Genomic DNA, 11,862 nt, shown 5'->3' with positions numbered 1-11,862 from the left:
GCCTGTATCAGACGCACCTTAGTCCCCAGAGTGACACCATTGCTCTTCAGTACACTGGAGAGGTCCCTAACTTTTCCATCGCAATACGTTTTTTTATTTCCTGGCTACTGGTTCCAAGAGATAGGACACATTTCTGGTGTATGCCTTTCCAAATTTTGAACCATGCAGTGTTTCCTTGCTCTGTTCTGACGATTGCCTCTTGGTCCAAGTATAGGTTTCGCATTAGAACAACCAAGTGTTCTGGGATTTCCATTCTTCTCAGAGTCAGCCACAGTTTGTTATGATTGACACAGTCAAACACCTTTGCATAATCAATGAAACACAGATAGACATTCTTTAATTTTCTGCAACCAAGTTTCATATGTTCTTCATGTTCTGCAAGCAAGGTGATAGTATCTGTATAACACAGGTTGTTGGTGAGTCTTCCTCCAATCTTGATGTCCCATTCTTTTTTTATGTACTTTAGCCTCCTAATTATGTGCTTTAGCATACAGATTGAATTGTTTTTGTTGTTGTTATGTGCCACCAAATTGAATATGACTCATAGACCCTGTGAATAATAGCTCTAAACCTCCTAACTGGTGCCATCCTCATCATCTTCAACATACTAGAGCCATTACTGCAGTCACCATGTCAATTCATCTGGCTGAGGGTCTTCCTCTCTTTCACTGCCTCTCCATTTTTCCAAGCATGATCTCCATTTTCAGTAAAATCCCCTCCTAACAATATGCCCCAAATATAGGTTTTGCATATGTCCAGTTAAGTGTCTGGGAATTCCCGTTCTTCTCAATGTTACCCACAATTTCTTATGATTCATACAGTTGATTGCCTATTACAAAGTCAGTGAAACACATTTAAACATCTTTCTGGTATTCTTTGCTTTCAACCATGATCTAGCTGACATCAGCAATGATATCCTTTATACAACAGCATCTTCTGAATCCAGCTTGAATTTTAGGAAGCTCCTTGTTGACGTACTTTTCTATACATTTTTAGTAGACTTTAGCAAGATTTTACTTACCTACAATATTAATACTAATAATACTGTTCAATAATTTACACAGTCTGTTGGATCACCTTTTTTTTGTGAATGAGAACAAATATGGATCTTTTCAATTAGTTGACCAGGTAGCTGTCCTCCAGATCTCTTGGCATAGGAATAGTAAGCTACTTCTAGGGCTTTATTTATTTTTTTAAATACATCAGTTGGTATTCGATTAATTTCTGGAGACTTATTTTTTGCCAATTCCTTTCAAGCTTCATAGCAGCTTGCATTTCTTTCATAATTTATTACCATCGATTCTTTATCATAAGCTATTTCCTGAAATGGTTTGTATTAGCCAATTATTTTTGGTACAGTGACTCTGTGTATTCCTTCTATCTTTTTCTGATGTTTCCTGCATCTTCCAAGGTTTGGCAATAGAATTCTTCAATATTGTCACTCTGCATTTGTCCTTCTGTTCTTTTCAGCTTGAGAAATGCTGAATATATTCTTTCCCTTTATTTTTAACTCAGCTCTTTTCCATTTTAATATACTACTTTGCATTTTATTCTGGAGCTGCTCTTTGAAGCCTTCTAACCATCTCTTTCACCTTAGCATTTCTTCCCTTTGTTTTGACTAGAAATTTGCATAGCAGTGTTTAAGGAAGAAAGTGTCAATAATGGAGCCTAGAGAAGTTGGCTGGTCACACACCACACAATAGCGTGTGAGTTATACTACGTCACTCACTATAAAATTATACCTTACTTTTAAAAATAATACTAAATTTTTATAGTTTTCAAATCATAGCATAGTCTGTAGAAACTTATAAAGATAATTAAAATTTATGCCTTTCTGGTTGATTGGAGTTTAGCATTTCTGTAAGAGAAAGATGGGCAATCTCTTTTTGTATAGCCTTGAAAACCTGCTGAAAAGTCAGTTCTGAGTCATTTCTGACTCAATGGCAATGAGTTTGGCTTTGGATTGTAAAATAGATACACATATTATGTGTATGACAACAGCCCAGAGTAGGAGGTGTATTGCAAAGAGGACTGGGAGGCAGGGGTGGGAGGTAATTGTGCAACATTGAATATTAAAAAAAAGTGAACTGAAGGAGCAGGAAGGGGGGGGGTAAAATGTGCAACAACAAATGAATTAAAAATCTAAATTTTCTGTACTTTCATTAAAATGTAATTAAAAATTCTATTTAAAAATATATGCATAGACTTGTGTAAGATTACCTTGTCATTTGAATCTTTTTTATTCCACACAAACCAGTTATTTTATCTTGCTTAGTTTATTACTTTGCTTTCATTTAGTTGATATTTATGTTCTTTCTCCAGCATTTTGAAAATCATGTTGAACTCATTCTATACATAGTTTGCAACTTAAAAGAAGTACTTAATGCCGTAATTTTTTCACTGAACATATTTTAGCTGTGGAGTCAGTGAAAAGTATGCATTTGCTTCACACAGTAAGAACATGAATGCCTTTGCCAATGAGTTAGCAGTATATTTTCCTCAAGTTGGCAAATAGTATCAGCATATGCTTTCTCAGATGACTCCACAATGATGAACATTTTATTTACAATCTGTCTCATCTGAATGTACAACAGAGATTGTCATAAACATCACATGTTCCACAATCTGTCTGCCAACAGATCTATGATTCTTTGTATCTTCCCCCCCCCACTGTGATTTGAGTGAAAATTTACCAAACTTGTTTTCTGTTCAATTATTCATAGACTGTCCATCAAATATGAGATACCAAGATTTTCTCAGAAAAGCAGAAACGAAGGAAGTTTTTAAAAAGAGGGGGAGAGGGAAAGACCACTATTGAAGGAAATACTGAGGGAAGTCCTTCTCACAGAGACATCACAGAAAGGAGAATGGATCAAAGTAATCCAAAACATCATTAAAAAGAACCAAACTAAATGATAGTAAATTCTGGCATCTCACAAATTATACTGAATATGAATGGTTTAAATTCATCTGTGAAGAGAAAAGGTGTAGCACATTGAATTAAAAAACAAACAACAGTCTCATCAATATGCTGACTCTACGAGACATACTTGAAAAGTGAACAAGACACACTTGAAAAGTGAAGATAAAGACTGACTAAAAAGAAAAGGATAGACAAAAAATATAAGCAAATGGCAGACATAAAAAGGCAAGAATAGCAATATCAATTTCTGATAAAATACATTTCAGTGTAAAAATCATCACAAAGGATAAGGAAAGATACTACATAATGCTTAAAGGGTCAATAGAATAAGAGGATGTATCTACAACAATGAATGAATGGAAATCCAAAGCCTCTGTAAATTTTCACTGAAATTAATAACAAATTTAAATTAAAAAAAAAGAAGTTAGAGTAAGGATGGCAATGGATTTATAACTGCTCAAGATAATAACACTATATCGTGGCATGGAGAGGAAGAGTGGAAATGTATCCACATTTACAACATTCCTCTTACCAAACCATTTATGGAAAATAGGTGCTGCATTGGAACATGTATCTCTGGATTGGAAATGATGATATTGTTAATACTTCTAGCCTTAAGCTTAAAAGGTTATAATGTTCAAAATTATTTGTTATATATTTGCTTAAATTTTTCCCTCTTTTAACAACTGGGATCTAGAGGGAAGAGAAAAGACCAGAGAATGGCCAAAATTATTGGGGCAGCTATTGCTGCCAGTTTAGGGCCTGTGTCAGGAAAAGGAAGTCTTACTCATAAACAGTTCCACCCAAAGGTATTAAAGGAGGTCAGAATTGCTTCCACTGTGGAAAGCTGGGCCACTTCAGTAGACAGTGTCACAGACGAGAGCCACAGATAGGCAAGGGAGTAGAGAGGAAGCTCCCACTCACTTGCTTTAAGTGTGGATTTGAAGGACACATGGCCAAGGGCGGCCCACATCAGGTCCTCGTGGCTAACAGGCCTGACAGGGCCCAGCTCCCAGATGGAAACAAAGGAGGATGCTTCAACGATTCAGATCCTCCCAGAAGAGCTGTGGGTGAGCATTAACATTACTGGTAAGTATGTTTGTTTTCTCCTGGACACAAGAGCCTACTATTTGGTCCTAAAAGCCTTCTGAGGTCCCAACTCTTCTCACTATTTCTTAGTGTTTGGAATTGATGGAAAACCTCATAAGCAGTTCCTTACTTCACCTCTGCCTTGCGTGTGGATTTCCAAGCTGTAAAACAACTCAGTGGTAGATGGAATTTGGTCCAGGACTTAAGAACAATAAATGACATAGTTGAGCCTCTACATCTTGTAATTCCTAACCTTTATACTGTAATAGACAGAGTGCTAGCCAATATACCTTTTATTTTAAGAACTACCTTCCCTCTGTAACTTGATTTGTGCCACTATTAGAACTTCTACTTGGAATATTATTACTTTTAATTTTTGACTCATGTACTTTTAACTTGTTAAATTTGTGTCCTCTAGGCTGCAACAGTTCCATGATACATCTTCAAGGATATGAACATGTATGGCTAAGCACAATTGATAACAGTGCATCTAAATTCCAAAATCAATCTCTGCAATAGTCTATGTGTTTCCTATTGCCAAAGGGGCCCTTTAGAGTAGTGAGAGAAGATCTTCACCCTCAAACATACAGCGTCCCTTTTCAGCAGGAAGTAGCTAAGAGAATACACCATCCCCTTTTCCTTATGAATCAGGGTGAAGTCTCTCTCTGGGAGGAGTGATAGGGAATGGCAAAGGACACACTGACAAAGGAGATTAATCAGAACTGGCTTTGACGAGCACTGTGGCAAATGGACAATTAAAACAGACATTCGGGGGGGATAGAAGAACGAACTGGGGAGGAGGGTAGAGAAAACAGTGCAACAATGAATGAATGAAAACCCAAAATCTCTGTAAATATTCATTAAAACTAATAAAATGTAATAATAATATAAAAAAAGAATAAGCGGATGTAACTGTATTACATATCTATGCACCAAATTATAGAGCTGCAAAATACACAAAGAAAACTTTAATAGATAACACCACAGTAGTAGTAGAAGACTTCAAAACACCATTCTCTGGGAAAGATAAAACTACCAAAAAGAAATTAAACAAAGATGCTGAGGAATTAACCACACAATCAACTAACTCAATCTCATAGATATAGACAGGCTAATGAACCTGCTAAGAGAACAAACAGGTTTATGCTGTATAGGGTGAAATCAGGCTGCTCCTTGGAGGCAAGGATTCTGAAACTCCATCTGAAATACCTTGGGCATGTTGCAAGGAGGAACCTGTCCTTGGAGTGGGACATTATGCTTGGGAGGGTGGAGGAACAGTGCAAGAGAGAAAGACACTCAATGAGGTGGATTGACTAGGATAATGGGGGTAGGTGTGTCAGAGACAATAAGACTGACTCAGGCCAGAGCAGGTTCAGAGCTGCTGTACATAGCGTCACTATGAGTCACAGATGATTTGGTAGCACATAACAACAACAAGAACAAGAAGAATAAGAACAACAACAACGAACTTCCAAAAAGCTCATTATACATTCTTCTTCAGTTCGCATGGAGTATTCTCCAGTATAGATGATATTTTAGGTCACAAAGCAAGCCTCAATCAATTAAGAAAAGTAAAAAAAAATACAAAGCATTTTCTCAGACCACAATACTAAAAAAGTAGAAACCAACAGCAAGAGGATAAAGGAGAACAAACCAAACACCTGAAAGCTGAACAACAGCCTACTTGAACATGAGTGAGTAATAGAAAGAATAAAAAAGGAGATAAAACAATTCCTTGAAGCAAATAAGAATGAAAATACAAATTATAAAAACCTCTGGAAAACAGCTGAAGCAGTACTTACAGGTTCGTTCATAGCAATAAGCAAACATATCTAAAGGAAAGAAAGAATGATAATTGATTATTTAACCCAATATCTCTGACAAATAGAAAAAGAACAGCAAGAAAACAAAAAAACCCTCTAAAATAAATTATAAAAATAAAGGCATAAATAAATAGAATAAAAAACAGAAGAAAATTTGAAACTATCAACAAGACTAGGAGTTGGTTCATTGAAAAGGTCAATAAAATCAACAAGTCTCTGAGAGTTAATGAAGAAGAAGAAAAGATACAAATAATTAAAATAAGAAATGAAAGGGGCAACGTCACAACAGAACCAACTCAAATAAAAAGATTAATAATGAAATTTTATGAAAAACTATACTCAAACAAATATGAAAACCTAGAGAATATAGACAAACACTTAGAAACTTACAAACCATCCAAATTGACACAGACTCAAGCAGAATATCTGAACAGACCCATTACATTACAAAAGAAGAAATTGAACAGGTCATAAAATAATTTCTCTGTATGTGTGTGTGTGTGTATATATATACACATAATATATATATACATACATACATACATACATACATACACACACATACATCATAACCAACTGGGATTCCAGATAGTTCAACATAAAAAAACCCCAATATAATTCAAAAAGTCCTGGACTGTGTGTATATATATATATACACACAAACATCATATATATATATACATTATATATATACACATTATATATATACACACATTATATATATATACACATTATATATATATACACACATTATATATATATACACATTATATATATATATATATATATTCATCATAACCAACTGGGATTCCAGATAGTTCAACATAAAAAACCCCCAATATAATTCAAAAAACTCCTGGACTGTAGAGATATATATATATATATATATATATATATTCATCATAACCAACTGGGATTCCAGATAGTTCAACATAAAAAACCCCCAATATAATTCAAAAAACTCCTGGACTGTAGAGATATATATATATATATATATATATATATATTCATCATAACCAACTGGGATTCCAGATAGTTCAACATAAAAATTCCCCAATATAATTCACTAACAAAACAAAGAACAAGAATCCCATGATCCTAACAATTGATGCAAAAAAGGCCTTTGACAAAAGCCAACACCCTTCTTGATTAAAACACTCAACAAATAGGACTAGAGGAAAATTTTCTCAACATGGTGAAAAGTATATACACCTAACCAAGAGCCAACATTGTTCTCAATGGAGAGAGATTAAAGGCATTCCCCTTGAGGACAGGAATTAGAAAAGGATGTCCACTATCACCACTCCTATTCAGTAATGTATTGGACATCTTAGCAGGAGCAATAAGGCAAGAAAAGGAAATGAGTATTCAAATTGGCAAAAAGAAAGTAAAACTCTCGCTACGCAGATGATATCAGTACTACAGCACAAGCTCAGGGGCAGAAACATTTCCCAAGTACTGCTTCAGACAAAAATCCATCCCTAAAGTTGGTACATGGGATTTGGATTTAAAGGTCACCAGCTGCTCCGAGGAAGAAAGATAGGTAATCTCCTTCCATGTGATTAACTGCCTCTAAAAATCTGCAAGAGAGTCAGCTATGGGTCAGTTCTGCCTCTATGGTACACAACAACAATGACAACATCACTAATATCACATGTAAACAAAATCCTGATGACGATTATCCATAAATGACTGGAACATCAACAGAGAACTACCAGAAATAGAGTTGAGTTTAAAAAAGTCATGGCATTAGAGGCATTATTGCCAATGTCACATGGATCTTGGCAGAAAGCAGAGTACCACAGGAATGTCTACCTGTGTTTCATCGACTATGTAAAGGCATTTGATTGTGTCGATCACAACAAATTGTGGTTAACCTTCAGAATGTGAATCCCAGAGTGAGCACTTGATTGTGCTGATGCAAAACCTATACTTGGACCAGGAAGCAGTCCTCAGAATAGAGATAAGAAAACACTGCATGGCTCAAAATCAGGAAAGAAGTACATCGGGGATGCATCCTGTTTCCATACCTTTTCAAGCTATATCTGGAACAGATCATTCAGGAGGCTAGACTTTATGAGGAGGAATGTGGCATCAGGATTGGAGGAAGACTCATAAACAACCTACATTATGCAAATGACACAACCTTGCTTCCTGAAACATAGAAGAACTTTAAGCACTTGCTGCAGAAGGTCAAGGACTATAGTCTTCAATGTGGATTGAGGCTCAATATCAAGAAGGCAAAGATTCTCACCACTGGGCCAACTGGCAGCAAGCACTATGATACATGGAGATGAGATTGAGGTTGTTAGCAATTTCATCTTGCTCCATTCCACAATCAACACTCTTGGCACCAGCAGTCAGAAAACCAAAAGATGAATTGCACTGGGAAAATCTGCTGTCAGGGACCTCTCCAGAGTACTGAGAAGCAACGATGTCAATCTAGAGACTAAGGTGCATCTCACCTAGGTCATGATCTTTGTAATTACTTGCTATTCATTGGAGAACTGGACAATGACTAAGGATGATAGAACAATTGGTGCCTTTGATTCTCCAGTTGTGGTACTGAAGAAGAGCCTTGAACATTCTATGGACTGCCAAAAGAACAAACAGTTCTGTCTTGGAGATAATGAAATCAAGTTTCTCCTTGGAAGTTAGGATTTTGAAGCTCCATCTCACATACTTCTGTCAGAGGGCCAGGAGGGACCAGTCCTTGGAGAACGACATCATGCTCAGAAGGGTAGAGGGAGAGTGCAGGAGAAGAAGACCTTAAATAAGATGGATTGATACAGTAATTGGAGTAATGGGGTAGGTGTATTGGAGACACTTGATCAGGATAGGGCAGTCTTCAGAGCCATACATAAGGTTGCTATGAGTCGCATGTATCTAGACAGCATATAACAACAACAACAGCAGCATAATAATATACTTAGAAAACCTAGAGATTAATCAAGAAACTCTTGGACATAGTTGATGAATTCTGCAAAGTAGCAGGGTACAAGATCAACATCCAAAATTCAGGTGAATTTTTCTACAGTGACAAAGAGAATATAGAAATGGAGCTACGAAAAACAATACTAATCACAATAGATAATTACAAGATTAAATACTTGAAACAAATATATCTATTGGAAAAAGACATGGAAATAATTTTCACAGAGGATGCTATTCAAATGGCAAACAGACACATGAAGAAATGCTCCAAATCACTGGCAATAAAAGAGATGCAAATCAAAACCACAATGAGGTACCATCACACTCTACTAAGAGTGGCAAAGTTTAACAGGACAGCCAGATGTGGTGAGAAAGGAACTCTTATACATTGTTGGTGTGATTGTAAAATGGTGCAACCATTCTATAAGGTAGTTTGGCACTTCCTCAAAAAGCTGAACATAGAAATTCCATAAGACCCAGCTATTCCACTACTTGGAATATACCCTGTGAATTTGAGAACCTAAGCACAAACAGATTTGTACATCAATGTTCATAGCAGCATTTTTCACCAATTGCAAGACCATGAAAACAGCCAAAATGTCCAACCACAACGAATGGATTGAGAAATTATAGTACATTCACACAATGGAATACTATTCAGCATGCAGGAGCAATAACTTTGTAAATTATTACCTAACTTGGGAGGGACTGGAGAGCATTATGCCGAGTGAACTAACTCAGTCCTATAAGGGTAAATATTGTATAAAACTGTTATTGTAGAATGAGTATAAGGATCTAGGAGGGATGGGAGAGGCTGGAAGCAGAGGAATGTGGATGTGCATGGGGAAGGAGGGATTAATTATTGGGTTGTACAATTTGATGGGTGTGGGAAATTGAAAGAATTTGTTCAAATTTGTATTTAAATTTTTCAAATAAACAAGTAGAAAAATAAAAAAAAAAAAATAAACAAGTAGAAAAATAAAAAAAAGAAGAAGAAAAAAAAACCCTCAACTAGGTGTATTGAGATGATGACTGCCACAAAAAGCACTTGTGTGTTAGGAAGTGTCAGGATGGCACAGGATAGGACAGGATTCAGATCTTTTGTTCATAGGGTTGCTATGAGTCATAATCAACTCGATGGCACCTAACAACAACAGCAACAATAACAATATATTCAAGGACGGAACTAGTTAAGATTGAAATGTACCTCAAAGGATGTAAAAAATTAAATCTTTCTTACTGTTTGACATTTATCTAATTCCTTCTCCAATCCATCCAAAAATCTACCAGTAGATTAATTTTTGTAGACATAATTTTAATCATATTATCCATCTAGATACTTTTAACATCTAATTATTTAAACATCTAATCATATTACCCAGATACTTTAAATAACTGATGCAAAAATCTGATGCTTTTTTCATGAAAAGATGTCCTTTAAGGAATCTTATTACTTGGCTATGTTGTGCCTTCAGGGATAGCTTCTATTGCTCCCCTTTGTGATTCCTAAAGCTTAGACAATTTATTATAGTACTCTAGTGACACATTTGCTGGTGGATATGAAGTAGGGAAGAGGTACACTTTCTAATTGTCTTGTCAGTTCATCTCACTGTCTTCCTCATCTTTGCTTATACAAACCTAACCAATATCTCAAGGTCCAGTGTTAAAGTTATGCTTTACATTCACTATAGATATGAAAATATTCTCTACTCCTGCACTTTGTACTTACTTGAGTAGGTCTGAGAGAGCTCCCCTCCCTTGCTATCTCTGTGGTATTAGAAATTGTATTGCCCTGCATACCACAAACTCTAAGGACAAATGATTGGTGGAGGAATGAAATAATGTAAGAAATCTCAAGACCTGCAGGTAGAGAGTGTCCATCTGGAAAAGTGATAGGATTGCTGAGCAATCTCCCTATGATGACTGCTGGTGGATAAAGGCGGAGGCACTCCTTGATGCACATGGTGACGTAGGTCATGTGGTTCAGGTGTTCCCTGAAAGAAATCACAGAAAGGAAGAGGAAGGAAGGATAGTTAGTGAAGCCATTGTGGTAACAGCACTTCTCTCATTTTCTAGCTAGTAAAGGATTGTTTTTTTTCCTTTACCCAAAGAAAAAATTTCTTATATATCAAAACCCCCTTTAAGGAAAAGCTACTGTTACCTGTCTTAAATATATAGTAGAGTTGTGTGTGTTGTTTATATCTTTCTCTGGACAAAGAATACATACTTACTTCTTGAAATGTAAAAATACTTCAGACAACAGCAATAACAGCAAAACTAAAGAAAAACTATAAACTCAACCTATCTCAAAACCAAAAAACCCACTTCACCAAATAAAGCTAACTAACTAAATAACTAGTCTTGTGGGGCTTCCGAGATCATGCTCTTTACAGAAGTAAACTGCCTCATCTTTCTCCTGTAGAGCAGCTGGCAGGCTCGAACAGTCAATTTTTGTAGTTAGTAGTTAAACTTTCAAGTAATGCGCCATCAGGGATCCTTACTTCTTAGAATCACAGTTACTCATTTCATGAAGAGAACGGAAAATCTTGGGAAATGTTTGTTAATATCCTTTAAAGCATCAATGAGATAATTTGCTTGTGAGCATATCATGGAGAAGACTGGAGTTTCCAGAAGTGAGCAGACACTTCATAATGCCTCTTCCTAGGGTTAAATTTGACCTCTAGGAAGGCAGTTGAGCATTAAGGAGACCGCAAGCAAAATAACACACATTACAATCTGGTGTTCACTAGATGTAGGCATAATGAAAAATTATCCTTACTCCTAGGTCAGACTACAAAAGAATGCATCATGAAAAGAGGCATATGAAAAGCAAAATAAATGCAAAGAAGTAGAACTAAAAAACAAGTAAATAATAGCAGATGAGAGAAAGACAAATAAGCATAAAATCAATAAGATCAGGAATGCTAGACTTTAGTTTCTTTAAATGACTACTGCACAGGTAAATCACTGGTGAGAACGCTTTAAAAAATACAAATGTCTGTTGTTGTTGTTGTTATGTGCCGTCGAGTCATTTCCGACTCATAGCGACCCTATGCACAACAGCCCTAAACCCTGCTCTATCCTGCGCCAACC

At 36.1% G+C, this 11,862-nt stretch overlaps 1 protein-coding gene across 1 annotated transcript in view; it reads right to left on the bottom strand.

Annotated features, from left to right (window-relative positions):
* Positions 1-11,862, bottom strand: part of LOC102869330 (cytochrome P450 4Z1-like) — a 130,019-nt gene that overhangs the window by 35,504 nt on the left and 82,653 nt on the right. Inside the window, exon 7 of the mRNA XM_006902919.1 lies at positions 10,630-10,763. Coding sequence (XP_006902981.1) covers positions 10,630-10,763 — 134 coding nt within the window. The remainder of the gene's footprint in view (positions 1-10,629; positions 10,764-11,862) is intronic.

Source organism: Elephantulus edwardii, unplaced genomic scaffold (genome assembly GCF_000299155.1).
Source record: "Elephantulus edwardii isolate Elephantulus edwardi_28Jun2011 unplaced genomic scaffold, EleEdw1.0 scaffold00471, whole genome shotgun sequence".
In the NCBI taxonomy this organism is placed as follows: domain Eukaryota; kingdom Metazoa; phylum Chordata; class Mammalia; order Macroscelidea; family Macroscelididae; genus Elephantulus; species Elephantulus edwardii.
The sequence above is the reverse complement of the archived record's forward strand: the minus strand, read 5'-3'. Positions and strand labels throughout refer to the sequence as shown.